The following is a 17,712-nucleotide window of genomic DNA, read 5'->3' as shown; positions in this document are numbered from 1 at the left end:
GCTCGTTACCAAGTTAATTTTTATACTAAGAACTATTTTGGGTAATTTTGGGTAACCAAGTGTCCAGCGCTTTAATCAAGTTCTTTGACTAAGTTTAACAATAAGCCTGCAAAAGTGAAAGTTAAGCAAATTTTGGTGATGCAATGATTGTACGCACTGTTTTTTTCCAAAATGTGACAAAAGACGATGTTTCGCTTTTATAAGAAGAACGTACTTGGCTTTATTTTGTCTTCTTGCCGGATCTGTTTGATATCTGCAAGATCCTACTCGCATATCAGGATCTTCATTGAACAGACTCATCCCATTGTGTTATCATCCATATGGATGATAACACAATGGGATGAGTCTGTTCAAAGAGTATTCCTTGGTTTTAAAGAAGTGATCATCAGACAATTCTTTTGTGAGATATACACAACAATTATTGAACGCATTTTGTTTGTGCATTGTCACAGAATATAATAATAAATAATATTCATAAATACCTTGGACAGTTTCGCTATTCTTATTGGTGGAGAGCGTGTCACATGGGTGTGTATAAACCTTTGTTAATGACCAGTAAAAAGTGTTGAAACTTTAGCGAGCTTGCACCTGTGCTTATAAGACAGTTTCTTCATTCCTATTGGTCGAGAGCACGGCTGAAACAGTTGTGCCACATCACGCGATACGCACGACATGCACAACATTCCCTTACAAGTTGTTTACCCGAGGGCCTTACCATTTCATAGCTGGAGGGGTGTTGTGTTAAAAGAAATCATTGAACAATTATAATATTTGCATTTATTTTACTTTTTGACCAAAAAGTGTTGATGTTTTTTGACCGAAAAGGTATTTATGAATGGGAATCAAAGTGTGTTGAATAGGTTTTTAACTAGTGGTTTAAACCCGCCGATGCCTGGTTCTTGATAATTTTACCGAGACGAATATCAAGAACCAGGCCTCATTAGGTTTAATCCACTAGTTGAAAACTTCTTCACCACACATTGATTCCCTTAATAATAATATAGCGCACGTAGATACCAAACAAGGTACTCTAGGCGCTGAGTATATACAAATTTTCAGAAAGATAGGTTATTGAAGTGATGAATTCTGAGACCCAATTATTTAGCACCTTATAAGGGTTTACAAAGTGCTGCGACGCATACAGCAGCCCCAGCCAGGAATACCGGGGCGAACCCCTTCTCTTTCGATACGTGCACTGGGTTATTATTAATGCGTTACACAACACATGGGACCAACAGCTTTACGTCCCATCCGAAGGACGAAGCAATGGTTAAGTGTCTTGCTTAAGGATACAAGTTTCACGGCTTGGGATTCGAACCCACTCTCTGCTGATCAGAAACACCAGTTTGAATTCGGTGCTCTTAACCGCTCGGCCACGACACTTCCACAATCACTCAGCGAAATCTGGCTTTCCCATTTCACTTGGCAGCGACTCGTAAAAAGGAGTACAGTAGTCAAGATTCCACCACGAAATTTAATTATATAACAAGGCATTAAATCGCATCCAATATTCTTTTTGTTAATAAATGAAATTAACAAGCTTGTCAAAACACCAGTCAGTATTTCTGTAATTTGAAAGCAATTGATTTATGAGCATTGTTTGGACACACTAACAGTTACAATAGTCTGGATTAATGCAGTTTTCAAATGGGTTTTAACTAGAACTGTACTGACTTCCACACAACTCAACAAATGAATATTCAATTATGGTGCATGAACGCTTTTATTTTCCATTACCTTTCCAGGCTTTTAATATTTTACAATTTAATGACTTACAAAAACAAACATTGCATTGAGACTTTAGAAGCCTTAAATACCGCGCCTTTTGTTTTACTCCTAAGCTAGGAACTTCTTCAAGACCATGGTATTGGCGCCTTCACACAAGCACAGATCAGATCTACTTGGCAAACTGTGTACACGTTTTTAATGAACACTAGAGGGCGATGTGACTAATATTATTTTGCCACCAACATCTGGTGGAATCCAGGGAAAAAAATTGCAGAGCGCCTCCTATGTTTATTTACAAACATGTTTAATTTCAAACATACAGTGTGCGGTGTACATAAACCTGAACGTTGATTGTGTGTATGGTGCGCGCCAATCAATTCACCATGGTCTTGGAACATGGTCGTGACACGCACGCTTGCACCAGCGCTTATAAGACAGTTTCTTCATTCCTATTGGTCAAGAGCAACGGCTGAAACAGTTGTGCCACATCACACGATACGCGCGACGCGCACATCATCTCCTTATAAGGAGTTGTTTACACGAGGGTTATACCATTTCATAGCTGGAGGGGTGTTGTGTAGAAAGAAATCATTTACCTCGACTTCCGTCTCGGTACAATTATCAAGTCCAGGCCTCGGCGCGGGTTTAAACCACTAGTTGAAAACCTCTTCACCATACATTGATTCCCTTATTAATACCCGGAACATCTGACATCCCCCTTTGAGGCTCGTGAATTACGCCAGAGTGTGGCCTCGAGCCAATGCAAATATATTGATGGCAACTTGGTACGAATGTACCTTTGATCTTGCATTCATTTCGCAGTTAACTTTTATGTACATAATTACAATGGATGATCATAATATACATTGTATCTTATGATATCATTGGTCCTGTACAACCAATACCTGTCCTTATTCTTGCGGATAAGGTTCCCCTTGCGGATAAGGTCTTTGGTTCCCTTTTCTTGGTGGTCATGTAGAGGGCATTGTACATGTAGGTTTGGTTTCAACTAGTTGGTCAGTAACATTCTGTGCCCAATTTCATTACTCTGCTTACCACCGAATCCTGCTCTAACGATCACCATTCTTTGCATTGTAAATAGCACTGCTTAGAAATTGCACAAGAAAGCAATCAAAGGAGAATATTGAACTACACTGGAGCTCTTGGAGCTCTTAGGCCACTCGACGTATTACAATGCTATATATGATGATGATCATGACCCATGAAAGCATCCAAGATAACACTTGCATAATATACTCTAGGATACAAGACTTCCATCCTTTTATTCAAACCTGATAACTGACATTCTAAATTTGTCGTAACTTGGGCTTGTACTGGTCACTAAAAAATCTTATGATAACTAAGTTCAGTACACGACATATTTGTCATATGATTGTAATTGGTTAGATATATGAGAACTGGCCGGAGGATCCCTACTATATACATGTATGTGCAAGTACCTGACACTGATCAAGGTTGATGGAATCCTTATTTACTGATAACACATTTTAAATCAATCTGTTTTAGATCAGAATAAATATTTTGAAGTAATCTTAGATATTATTAGAAAGTCACCTAAAATATTATATTCTATAGTACTGTTATATAAATATTATAATTCAATAAATCTAAAATAGCTTTTAACAACCACAAACGCCCCTGGCGTATGTTGACCTGGTTAATCAAGCACTTATGTTTGTTCTCCCTGTATGGAAACAAGATCAAACTGAGGGGTGGCTACCACCCGGATACCTTTTTGTAATGACCTTAATGTCAATGGGTGCACTGAGTCACAACCACACCTGCTAACTAGAGCATACGCCTTCCAAACCAAGTCCAAAGTAATCAATTAAAAAAAGTTTGATACATGTACATTTATTTTGAAGTACTTTAAGACCAGCTTTTGTAAGTGATTCTTAAAATAATTTATTAAAAATTTCATTTTAGCTGTGTTGATTCAAATTACTTTTATTTGGGCTGATAAGAGAGTTATTTGTGGGAATTGTGCCTTTGGTGATGATGCATGGAGTATGGCACACAGTCGGAGCATGTCATGAGAACAATATTGGAATCAGAAACTGTCAGAAAGGTGAATCCTGAACCTGTTTGTGTGGCTAGAGATAACAGACAAACATACATGTCATATCAACTCCCCACTCTTTTACAAGATTTTCAATCCATACAATTTATGTACAAAAGCCAAACCGATTTACTATTAAATCCTCTCATTAGACCTCTGCTGAAAAAGAAAGCACGCAAGTACAAGGAAAATAACCTTCATCAAGATTCATTATTGGGGGTATGACCATGTACATGTAAGCTTGTTCTTGAAAACTACAATGTGTATATTGTTGATTCAAATAATCGTTTATACTTTATGGACAGTACAATGTAGTGCATTACTGTTTAGACACAACAATACGTTATGTTGTATTATTTATGCATGCAAAAGTAAATAAAAGTATCTATAAGCTAATAAAACTGAATGAAATAATAGGATTAATTGTGAGTTAGATTCGCTATTGACAAAGTAGCGGTGCCCAATACTGCTGATAAAGCAACTCAATTTACGTCTTGACTTACTCATCATATTCATTGATGATGAACTGATACACAAACGTTGCTTTCTTACGTGAAACCTGCTGAAGATAGGCTCGACCTTTCGATGCGCTGGATTCTTGCTCACTAGGGGGCGCTCTAAGGAAGATTTCTCCAAAAACAGTAGCTGTAGCATCAGAGAAGAATTAGATAAAGCAAACTGTTACACATACAAAATTTGAACCCCAAATTACATGGAAATTGTCGTTACTTTCAATATGTCATCTAACAATGTCCACTACCACTTTCCTGCTATCCACTTTGATTCATCCTTTCCTTAGTCTTGTCTATTGAACTGAGGACGCTTCAGTTTCTGTGCTCTTTTCATGCATTCCTTTCATACCTTTCTGCTATGATGAAGTGTGCATAAATATTATATTTTATAGTAAAGGTTTGCAGTAACACCATAATGATAAACATTATACATCAAGTCCACTTTGCCTTAAAAAAGTCCCCCTGTAAGTTCAAATGCAAGTCCACTAACAACTATTATCTAACACCCAAGCAGATCCTTGCCATTTGATTGGAGGATTGTCGGTCACGTGATAGCAAATAAATGTACTGTTGCAAGCTACGTTTAACCATGCATTTTCGTTCCATCCGATTTGTTCTATTGCACAGTGCATACCACCACATCATTGCATGTGCGTGTCTTTGATAATGCAGAAGTATTACTGCAACGCACATACTACATTACGGTGCCCATGTGTCTCAAAATACGCAGCAATACACAACGCATTTACAGTAGTCACTGTTGAATCCAACCAAGCCGCACCAAAATACATGTGTGTAATGTCATAATAAATATTTAACGCATTGTTTGTTTTGAAAGTTGTACCCTCCAATCAAAATGACAAAGATCTACTTGGATGTTATTTAAAACAAATAATGAATGTTTTTCATTCATGCAATAGTAAGCTGGAATGTTAGTAAGATGGAATGAGTAAGATGGAATGTTAGTAAGATGGAATGTTAGTACAGTAAGATGGAATGTTAGTACAGTAAGATGGAATGTTAGTACAGTAAGATGGAATGTTAGTACAGTAAGATGGAATGTTAGTAAGATGGAATGTTAGTAAGATGGAATGTTAGTACAGTAAGATGGAATGTTAGTACAGTAAGATGGAATGTTAGTAAGATGGAATGTTAGTACAGTAAGATGGAAGTTAGTAAGATGGAATGTTAGTACAGTAAGATGGAATGAGTAAGATGGAATGTTAGTAAGATGGAATGTTAGTACAGTAAGATGGAATGTTAGTAAGATGGAATGTTAGTACAGTAAGATGGAATGTTAGTTAGTAAGATGGAATGTTAGTAAGATGGAATGTTAGTAAGATGGAATGTTAGTAAGATGGAATGTTAGTAAGATGGGATGTTAGTACAGTAAGATGGAATGTTAGTTAGTAACATGGAATGTTAGTAAGATGGAATGTTAGTACAGTAAGATGGAATGTTAGTAAGATGGAATGTTAGTAAGATGGAATGTTAGTAAGATGGAATGTTAGTAAGATGGAATGTTAGTAAGATGGAATGTTCTTTTTTAACTCGGCTCCGCCTCGCCTTTCAACTCATGAAAATATTCGCACCATTGCCCTCATTATTTATATACTATCGGTAAATGTATGTTAAAACAAAACTGGTCAGATTACTTGAGTAATTACTGACTGAGCATTAACTACTCTTATTAAATCCAATGTAGCTTACCCAGCGTTTTGGTATCTAATTTATTCTCATCACTATTGATCAACAACTCCCTGATGAAAGCAGCCAGATACTTGAAAACGTTGTGATGACTGCGTGGTATTTGAGTTAAAACCTGCACAACAACAAGTGAAAGAAGAGTAAACATTGTTAATCATGAAACTGAATAACAAATAACATCATTGTGGGGTGCCGTGGCCAACGGAAAAGAGCACCAAACTCAAGCTCTGGTGCTTCTGTTCAGCAGAGTGTGGGTTCAAATCTCGGTCGTGACACTTGTGTCCCTGAGCAAGACACTTAACTATTATTGCTTCTCTCCAATCATGGGTAAATGGGTACCTGTGAGGGCAGATATTGTTCTTGTGATTGATTTAGCCAAGTAGCACACATTTGTTGCACAGGCTGTATACTCCCCAGTTTTGAGACGCCCTTTGGGTGTATTAAATGCTATATACAAACCAATCAATGTTATTGTTATTTCTATTATGATGAGACCAGCAAACAAAGACTACCTGCTTGCAAAGAAGGAAATTGTTTGCACACTCAAGACACTTGTTGTAGTACTTATATGGAATGACCGGCTCTCTCATGGATTCCAGAAACATCAGGAGTGCCTCTGCCACAGAATGAAGACTTCCAGCTAAAGGTGGCACACATTAAGGAATGCTTAACAATATACCATGAAAACCATGTCTAAAAACTGATAAATTTACTGAAAACAGACAATATGAATTCTACGATATTTGTACACGATATTAACCCTCTATAAGAGACCATTCATTTCTGTGTAATCATTACCATTCACCCACACAGTGCTAATCATAGAGATTTTTTGTACCATTATACTCAGGAAAAATGTCAGGAATATTAATATGAAACAGAAATACATGGCTTTATTTTAGAACTGTACATAATGTTAACATGGCAAAATTTGAAAATGTCAATTAGATCTACGTGCTTATCTTTGACTCTCTGCTTTGAGCGGAAGTACATGTAGGTCAAATTTTTCGGCCGTTAGTGGCCGCTATGGGCATTTATGTACAAGTTGTTTTCGGCCGCTATCGGCATTTATGTACAAGCTGTTTGCGGCCGCTATGGGCATTTACGTACAAGTTGTTTGCGGCCGCTATGGGCATTTATGTACAAGTTGTTTGCGGCCGCTATGGGCATTTATGTACAAGTTGTTTGCGGCCGCTACGGGCATTTATGTACAAGTTGTTTGTGGCCACTATGGGCATTTATGTACAAGTTGTTTGCGGCCACTATGGGCATTTATGTACAAGTTGTTTGTGGCCACTATGGGCATTTATGTACAAGTTGTTTGCGGCTGCTATCGGCATTTATGTACAAGTTGTTTGTGGCCACTATGGGCATTTATGTACAAGTTGTTTGTGGCCGCTATGGGCATTTATATACAAGTTGTTTGCGCCCGCTATGGGCATTTATGTACTAGTTGTTTGCGGCCGCTATGGGCATTTATGTACAAGTTGTTTGTGGCCGCTATGGGCATTTATATACAAGTTGTTTGCGCCCGCTATGGGCATTTATGTACTAGTTGTTTGTGGCCGCTATGGGCATTTATGTACATGTACTAGTTGTTTGTGGCCACTATGGGCATTTATGTACAAGTTGTTTGCGGCCGCTATCGGCATTTATATACAAGTTGTTTGTGGCCGCTATCAACATTTACGTACAAGTTGTTTGCGGCCGCTATGGGCATTTATGTACAAGTTGTTTGCGGCCGCTATGGGCATTTATGTACAAGTTGTTTGCGGCTGCTATGGGCATTTATGTACAAGTTGTTTGCGGCCGCTATGGGCATTTATGTACAAGTTGTTTGCGGCCGCTATGGGCATTTATGTACAAGTTGTTTGCGGCCGCTATCGGCATTTATGTACAAGTTGTTTGCGGCCGCTATGGGCATTTATGTACAAGTTGTTTGTGGCCACTATGGGCATTTATGTACAAGTTGTTTGTGGCCGCTATGGGCATTTATGTACAAGTTACTTGCGGCCGCTATCAGCATTTATGTACAAGTTGTTTGTGGCCGCTATGGGCATTTATGTACTAGTTGTTTGCGGCCGCTATGGGCATTTATGTACGTACAAGTTGTTTGCGGCCGCTATGGGCATTTATGTACAAGTTGTTTGCGGCCGCTATGGGCATTTATGTACAAGTTACTTGTGGCCGCTATCAGCATTTATGTACAAGTTGTTTGTGGCCCCTATTGTCTCCAAAGGGTTACTCTATTCATTTTACCAATTTGATAGACCAATTCTGATTATTGTCAGCATAAACTTCACACTGGTTGCTTTTGTTTGATCTGACTGATCCCTTTTCCATTTGTGATTCTAAGAAGAAAATCTAACAATAGTAATAATAATAATAATAATAATAATGAACGGCATAATAATAAACATATTGTTTGAGAAGGATACGCATTTCATCAGGAAAACCAACGTCCAAACAATCTCGGATGGCTAAGATGTCCTTATGGAGTCCTTCCACACTGAATAGATTCTCCTACAACAACAAACAAGAGTTTCATTTATCAGTATAACAAAAATCCTGAATAGTTTCAAAACATTACAACAAGACAGCAATGCAATGACTTACTCTAAGGTAATTAAATCAGTTGTGCATTACGAGTTCCAACCTTATCAGACAACTTTCTCTTTTCATAGCGTTGTTGTAAACTTCCTACATCAACATTTGACAGTTCAAATCTCACTTAAAAAAAAAAAAAAAAATACGAAAGAAAAACAGACACAACATTTTTATGAAAAGGAAACTTTTTTTTTTGGGGGGGGGGGAGGGGGTGAACAAAGAATTGACTAGAGTGGGATTCGAACCAAGGACCTCCGGATTAACGTGCAGGCGCTCTACCAACTGAGCTATCTAGCCCTATATTGGCAGTGTCCCTATTTTGTCAATATCTTTGTTCGGGGGTGCCAGTCAGAAGCCATACAACCGTTAACTGCCGTGTAGCCAGGGATCACACCCAAATTACGATACAACCTGGGAAGTGGCAGCCAGGGGATCACCTTAAGGGGATGCAACTTTTTGTTTCAGATATCAATATAAACCACAAGGGAAACTGACTGGGTAAATTAAGGAAACTTGTCTATAAACTAATAACTACATTGGTTTTTGTCAACATAATGTTGATGAAAAAGTCACATGTGAAAAGCTGAGAACACCGTCTACTTGCTGAGAAAACGGCAACAAACTATCATGATTTTTTAACAAGAATGCCAGATTCATCCACATTCAGCGAGGTGACAGTGGGTAACAATCGCTTATCTGGCAGCAGCATTCACAAACGGACATTAGCACTCACCAATCTGAGAAACGATTCATGCATGAGTCGTTTCTCAGATTCAAATGCGTTGTAGTGCAGAATTATCCAAACCATCTTACTTCAAAGGGAATCTCCAAATGCATTTGCACTACCAATAGCTGCAGTGCCTCTTACCAAGTAAGTTCTTACTCTCAGTCAATAGTGGAGTATTTACCATTCTATTACCCTACCTTAAACTCACATAATACTCATGTAATATAAACCTGCATGCATAATGGCTACACTAGAGTAATGCAACACTATGCATGATGTCTTTATGACTTACTGTCTTTGTTGCATTTCTGAAGAGATGATCTACCAACATCCAGATCTCTTTAGGAATATCAAACCTCTGGAACGCCATATCTGCTCCTTGGTCATCCACTCCGGTCTCTCCACACTCTAACTTCCTAACCTCATCAGCAGTCATCTCTCTTATTGGTCCATGCATCTGTACAAGAGCTTCAATAGAGGAGCCATAACTACTAGGGATGTAGTTACCACTCACTGTGATGTGTATACCAGTTAAGAACTACAATCAGATAACTCCAATTCCTCCATTGTATTACACACTGGAACCAATCATGATTTTGTAACTACTGCAGCTTTTATTCTCACGGTGTGATTTCTTATGAATTTGAATCATTCAAGGGACACAATAAATTCCTTGCACAGAGCAAGACATTTAAGTTGATGGCTTGTTATATACCTCCATGTTATAACCAAGGAGTACATTATGTGCATCTGTCAGGATCAGAATATCTATATGAGCTATAGTACCAGAATATTGTACCACAGTGCTTAACTTTACATACATGTATGATGGCTTTTTGAGTGTAATATTTCAATTGATATTTCCATCTATACAGTCGACTCTCATTAAAATGAGGTCTTCCTGACTGTCCCGTTTTCCTCATTATATACCTATAGCTCGAATTATAACACCCCTTGCAAAGATTCTGCCTGCTCATTGGTTTAGAGCGCGTCACATGACATGTCTTAGTTTTGCTACACGACGGCCGTCGGTTTGCCATGCGCTAGTCCGAAGACTAGCACATGGCGCCGTGCGCTAGTCTGACAGACTAGCACACGGCGTGCAGTACCCAGACGTCCGTTGCGTGTACGAGGATCATAAATTAATAGTCTGTAACCATTTCGGATTGCACGACACTACTTGCAACACAGTAAGTAAAAGTGTTTGCAATCTGTATTCGCATCGTCCGTGGATTGTAGCATTCAGGTCTGTAACTTAATAATAATAGTACAGTATTTAGAAATGTTTGGGGCGTTATAAAACAAATATTGACTGCTTTTACTCGTGCAATGGTTAAAAACTATGACTCCCTCGGTGATCCCCGGAGCGTTCTATTTTCCCTCGGCTTCGCCTCGGGAAAACAGAACGCTACGGGGATCACCTCGGGAGTCATAGTTTTAACCATAGCACTCGAAGCAGTCAATATTTGTATACTATTCAATTGCGGTAATAATCATTGAACTATGCACAAAGTGCATTACATAATAGCGGCACATGTACCCAGTAAGGCTGCTACAATGGATAACTGTGTGGGTTACAGTCCCTACCTGACTGCATGGGTCTTCCCTGCAATCATTTCTCTCAGGTTTTCCACCCACATCTTAAACAAGAAACTTCCTTGCCCTTGGCTTTAAAGCCAGATTTAATAAATGTCTTATTTTTTTTATACGTGGCATTTAACCCAGAAAAACTACACTCTCCATGTTTTCTTGGAAATTTGACCACTTTATAGTTGGCTGAATTGTTTGTGTCAGCTGGAAGCAGACTTCAAGTCTTGGGCATGGCAGCTCTGGCAATCCGCATCAGATCACATTGGTTGGGAGGCTCTACGTCCACCATGATGGATACAGAGCATGATGATGATGGTGATGATGAATAAGCCATTTGCGAGTTAGATTTGAATAATGTCTGGTACAATGACTCGCTTAGTTACGATGCACCGCTTACATTTGGATTCCTAAGACTATCGAGACAGTTGCTATACGCCACATGATTAGGGGCAAGCTTTTGCGTAGTTTGAAGAGACGGTGAACACCCATACACAATTCTGAATGGATGTGTATGGCACAATGGTACCAGGGTTTAGTCATTCTTGAGTTTGCTATACAAAAGCTTTGCCCCTAATCACGTGGCATAGCAACTCTCTCGATAGTCTAAGGAATTCAAATTGTAACTAAGCAAGTCATTGTACCAGACATCATTTAAATTTAACTCGCACATGGCTTATTGTTTGAAGTGGTTGCATTTGTGTGTATTGAGAACTAGAGGGTTGAAATGCATACCCCTTTGATATGTCACAACCTTAAAATGTTATGTTCTACAGTATCTATCTTTTACGCAGTAAAGGGGGGGGGATATGACTGTGTTTCATAAAGTATTATAGGCTAAAAAAACATAATAGTTTGGAATAAATTCCTGTATTAGATATGTTTGACCCAATCCAATGCAACATAGTTAGCGAGTAACATGCCTGTGATATTTTTTCACCGGGCTCAGGAAAGTACTGAGTATACAGCGACAACACACATCGGTGAATGGGCAAAAAACCAAAGTTAATATTCTTTATCCCGATGAAGATTTAACATCTCTTTAATATGGTTACTTGTGCAAGCAAAAAGGATATATAATAGTCTTTGCCATTATCCAGATGAAACACCAGAATATCCTCAAAGGTATCTTTTCCTGCATTCAGAGCAGCTGCAGAGTTCTTATCAACTTGTACTGTCACTGTAAACTCCACAGTGTCACCTTCAAATACAAGAAAACAAGAGAAAACAATTGAAAACACTGTATGAATAATACTTAGGACCATTTATGTGGCTTTGACATGAGATTTGTTTAAATAATACAGTTAAAGGCACTGCTAATTAATTACTCAAAATAATCATTAGCATAAAAGCTTACTTGGTGTGGAGAGCAGTTGATAGTATAAAACACTGTGGAACAGCTCCTTCTGAAGTAATATAGGTTTTGAGAAAGAGGTATATTCTGACTCAAATAATAAAAGACTTCAGCTGAAGCCTTCTATTATGCATCTGAAAGCGCACACACAATTTTGCAACAAGGGTGTTTTTTTCTTTCATTATTCACTGGTAACTTTGATGACCAACTGAATAAAAATTTTCACAGGTTTGTTATTTTATGCATATTTTGGGATACACAGAGTGAGAATACTGGTCTTTGAAAATAACCAAAGGTGCCCATAGCCTTTAATATAAAACATTCTAGTAACACAACTATTGTTGAAGGTCGTCGTTCGAAAAATGTAAATATTAAAGGAACACGTTGCCTTGGATCGGTCGAGTTGGTCTTTGAAAAGCGTTTGTAACCGTTTTTTATAAAATGCATATGGGTAGAAAGATGTTGTAAAAGTAGAATACAATGATCCACACAAACATGCCTCGAAATTTTGACTCCCATAAATGGCCGACCATGTTAGTTCGCACAGTAGAAGGAAAACCACGCAATTTCGAGGCAAACTTGTGTGGATCATTGTATTCTACTTTTAAAACATCTTTCCAACCATATGCATTTTATAAAAAACGGTTACAAACGCTTTTGTTTTGACCAACTCGTCCGATCCAAGGCAACGTGTTCCTTTAATAATAGTTATATTGTTTAAACAAATTTACTTAGGTAGTGACTAAATGTACCTGGCATCATGAATACTTCTGATGGTTCTACCTTCAGCCATGGTTTGCAGAAGTCTTTATCATCAAGTTTGTTGACAAACTTTGCCACTGTATTTACTTGACCAACATTTGCAACATCTAATGTAAGCAGCTGAGGTTCCATGAAGTGTACATCTTTAAACTCCAGCTGGAAAGGTCCAAAAACAACATTTTCAAACTTGTTATTAGCTACTGCGTTTTGTTAATTATGTTTTTGATGCAGAAGTCAAAAAAAGCAATTAGGTTTTATAATGTCAGACAACTACCTTAATCAACAGATAGTTACAGACCACTAATCAGACAAAAACTACTAGTCCCCACTCTGCATCAGTCAGACATATTTGATTACTGTTGCAATTAAGTGGAATCAATTGAATGCCAAACTCATGATACTTTAAACGATAGATTCTCACCTTGAGAATCTTTGAATTGTGAATGTGGGATCAGGAGCATGGAGCAAGTGCAGCAATTTAACTTTAATGCCGTTTGACAAGTATACTCGTTATACCTCTGTACAAATTGTGAAGTTTGATTGGTCAAGAACCAATCACGTGCAGTGCAACAAATACGCATGTATCATGGCTAAAGATGCGTGCTACGCGTAACGCACAGCGTGCCTGGTTACATGAAAAGTGATGTACAACGGTGTACATCCCCTTGATCGTTCCCACCGTTGGTCGATTTCCAGCGCTGTACGAAACACACGCGGGTTCGAGGGAACAGGTGAAGAATTGTTTCTTATTTGAACTGTTCGTCTGCTTATTAAACCATTATGGATTGCTCCGTCTTAATAATGTTTGAAGATGACAACAAAACTTCGAGAAGAAGAATAACAATGTTACCAAGGTATAACAAAACAATCGTTATAGAAGAGTTTGCTGGTAACACCATGTAATAACAATCTCTAAATGAGTTGGGGTGGTTCTGAAAAGAACCGTTGGATTAACTCGACGTTTCGATCAGTATGCTCTGATCGTCTTCTGGAGAATGCTTTGCCCTGGGTGCCATTTCCCCCCTTGGTGTACAAAACGCCATGGATCCCATCACAGCGTGCAACAATTGTATAACTTACTATCGAATATTGACTGCTTCCAGTGCTATGTTTAAAACTACGACACCTGAAGTGATCCTCCGCGCGTTCACACCGAGTACAAGCAGTCAATATTTGTTTTATAACACCCCATACATATTTAATGTGCTTACATACACGTTGATGTCAAGGTACCTGCTAAAACATACGTAGCATTCAAACTGCCTCTAGGGACCGGGCAAAGGTCCTGGGTTCGAATCCGACCCAGTAAATATGCCTGTGATTTTTTCACAGAAACAGTACCGAGTAAACAGTGCTTATACTTATCAGTGTAAGGGTAACATAAATAACTAGAGGTTAATTGTTCGTAAAAACGAACACAGAGGGGTTTCGGCTGGCGGAACAAAAATAGAATATAAACCCACTGATGGACTACCTAATGCTAGATTTTTAAGATGTGCGATTAGACAGTTGGGAAGCCATTGAATACAAATTGAGGGGTCACAAACAGGTAGGCGCTATACATGATACAAGGTAACGATGCCCGAGTCTATCATGGAGAGTTTTTGTTTAAATTTGTTTTTATAAAATTCAACTTCCTGTTTGAACTGGAAGGAAATGTCACAGTGTGTTTATACTTTTGAATAAAATGCCAAATGTGTTATAAGCCTTGTGGCACAAAGAATATGACTTGATGACACATGGATCAGGAGATAATTTTATATTGTTGGTTTTTGTTTTTCAAGCTTCCTATTTGAACCAGAAGTAAAGGTCCAAATTGGATCACATTTTCAAATAAAAAAGATTGTGCGGTGAGAAAACGGTGAAAATGTTCATGGTAAACTTTTATAGCGCCCTCTTGTGTTTAAATATTTTCCTCAGGCCGAAAATCGACACGGGATGTGGGAATGGATAACTCGACCTGTAACTGAGAGACGACCAGAAAAACTTAAATATCGTCAACACACGGGGGGAAAACAAGAAACAAACACTATTTATTGGTAAATGGTGCAGCTGTAGACTGATTTCCGTGTTTGGGTTTTCATTAATCTGTCGATTTGTTCGGAATTTATGTGAATTCCGTGCCGCGTCACAAGCTATTTAACGTGTACTTAAGGAATAGTATGGCAACTCGGCACCGAAAATGACAAGTCGTTCGCTCGCAACAAATTTTAAAACATCTGTAAAATAGGTAAGAATGACGCAATGGTGACGTCAAGTAGTGGAATAACTAAGTTAAGTTATAAGCTACAATTTGGAGTGTAATGTGTAACGATGGGACAATGTTTAGTACAAGATTATTTCATAACCAAATTTTTGTACAAACCTTATGGGAATAGGGCCGTAAAGAAAAATAATAATAATAATAAGAAGAATAATAATAAAAATAAAATAAAAAATCTCTACGATTACAATAGGCGTTTCGGCTGTTAGGCCGAAACCCCTAATAAGCTACACATCGGTGTATATGGGTATATTGGTGTATTGGAAGAGGGCGCTGCTCAGTAGCGACCACCATTGGCATTTCGTGTCCATCGTTTGTACTCTTTGCTACTTAAAAGATAATCCACTCTGCTATATTTCAGGAGTTGAACAATTTGTGGATTGGTGTGATCGTCATTTCCAAGAAGATGGTTATAGATTTTGGTCGCATCACTGGGGTCCATGAACCAGTGCATATTAATGACAATGTAATAGGCATGTGAATGAGTACAAACACCTTGGTACAGTAATCGACGACAAACTTAACTGGAATAAAAACACGCAATTAGTTTTCGGCAAGGCTATGCAACGGATGTTTTTCCTTCAGCAGTTCAATGTTGATACAACGATTTTACACTTATTTTATCAATCTGTAATACAGAGTATTGTTACTTCTTATATAGTCAGTGTGTATGGTTCACATTCAAAGGAAAATAGAGAACGGTTTGAGTGCGTCCGTAAAAGGGCCCAACGCTCTGTAGGCCTCACCTTGCCAACATATGATGACATCTTTTTTGAATGTGCAATATCTAAGGTTCATATTATTTGATCATATTGTGATTTTTGGGGTTGAACAAAGAATTGACTAGAGTGGGATTCGAACCAACGACCTCCGGATTAACGTGCCGGCGCTCTACCAACTGAGCTATCTAGCCCTATATTGCCGGTGTCCCTATTTTGTCAATATCTTTGTTCGGGGGTGCTAGTCAGAAGCCATACAACCGTTAACTGCCGTGTAGCCAGGGATCACACCCAAATTACGATACAACCTGGGAAGCGGCAGCCAGGGGATCACCTTAAGGGGATGCGACTTTTTGTTTCAGATATCAATATAAACCACAAGGGAAACTGACTGGGTAAATTTTGAAATGATTTTTGGGGTTGAACAAAGAATTGACTAGAGTGGGATTTGAACCAACGACCTCCGGATTAACGTGCCGGCGCTCTACCAACTGAGCTATCTACATTGTAGCACCCCCGAACAAAGATATTGACAAAATAGGGACACCGCCAATATAGGGCTAGATAGCTCAGTTGGTAGAGCACCGGCACGTTAATCCGGAGGTCGTTGGTTCGAACCCCACTCTAGTCAATTCTTCGTTCAACCCCCAAAATCATTTCAAAATTTATACCCAGTCAGTTTCCCTTGTGGTTTATATTGATAATTGATCACATTGTTTTAGACTTTGTGTTCCTCATGCAAACCTTACTCGATACAGACAATCCTTTGTCCCCAACTCCATTCATTTATTTAACACATCAGTTCTACGTAAATAGGGGATACTTACTTAATTGCAAGTTATATTCACAGCCGGTTTTCTCTTTCACTGGAATACTTTGTAAATATTTGCTTGTATTTATCGGGTGGGTGTTTTACTTATTTTTAGTGAGTATATTTCTGTCCTTTTAATCTGTGTAACGATGTAATAATTGTTTTTAACCAATAATTGTTTTATTCCTATATCCCAATGGAAATAAAATTTCTGTATATTTATAATGCGAACAAAAAAACATTCTAATTCTAATTCTAATTCTACAAAATTCTAATTCTAACCAAATAATAATTCTTACATTGTTTAGACTTAAAGCAACCTGCGGCAGTGCTTCATTCTCCTGCTTGTCTACTTTACGTATCTCCTCTTCCACAACTTGCTTGAATTTCTTCTCATTAATGACCTTCACCTGTTAAAATATGAACAATCCATGTGTTACATGTAAGCCATCCCATACCCACATTAAGCAAAGACATCTCTCATCATTTAATAACAAATATAGTATATATTAAGCATTTTAGAAATGGGGCATGAAAATCAACCCAGCCAAATGCAAAACTATGACAGAAGACCCGAGAGACATTACCCTCAACGGCATTCCCATAGAAAAAGTACAGGAGTTTGTGTTCCTAGGAAGCAATGTTCCATCTGTGGAAGAAGACGTGAAGAGGCGCACTAGGCTTGCAGCCTGGTCATTTGGTCGACTGAAAAACGCCATTTGGTCAAACCATGACATCTCAAGGTCACTAAAGACCAGAATTTACAAATCGCTCATCCTCCCAATAGCACATTCAGTTCGGAATCCTGGACTCTCATAAAGGCCACCAAACAAAAACCGGAAGTTTTTGAGATGA

General features: G+C 38.4%; 1 protein-coding gene across 1 annotated transcript in view; it reads right to left on the bottom strand.

The window, feature by feature from the left end:
- Nucleotides 1-1,699: 1,699 nt before the first annotated feature.
- LOC139947564 (inositol polyphosphate 5-phosphatase OCRL-like) overlaps nt 1,700-17,712 on the bottom strand; it is a 58,600-nt gene continuing 42,587 nt past the window's right edge. The window contains exons 16-23 of the mRNA XM_071945508.1: nt 17,157-17,267; nt 13,055-13,220; nt 12,027-12,149; nt 9,654-9,883; nt 8,466-8,550; nt 6,540-6,667; nt 6,031-6,142; nt 1,700-4,453 (exon numbers count right to left, since the gene is read on the bottom strand). Coding sequence (XP_071801609.1) covers nt 4,308-4,453; nt 6,031-6,142; nt 6,540-6,667; nt 8,466-8,550; nt 9,654-9,883; nt 12,027-12,149; nt 13,055-13,220; nt 17,157-17,267 — 1,101 coding nt within the window. The 3' untranslated portion in view covers nt 1,700-4,307. The remainder of the gene's footprint in view (nt 4,454-6,030; nt 6,143-6,539; nt 6,668-8,465; nt 8,551-9,653; nt 9,884-12,026; nt 12,150-13,054; nt 13,221-17,156; nt 17,268-17,712) is intronic.

The sequence above is a fragment of the Asterias amurensis genome, chromosome 14 (genome assembly GCF_032118995.1).
Source record: "Asterias amurensis chromosome 14, ASM3211899v1".
In the NCBI taxonomy this organism is placed as follows: Eukaryota; Metazoa; Echinodermata; class Asteroidea; order Forcipulatida; family Asteriidae; genus Asterias; species Asterias amurensis.
The sequence above is the reverse complement of the archived record's forward strand: the minus strand, read 5'-3'. Positions and strand labels throughout refer to the sequence as shown.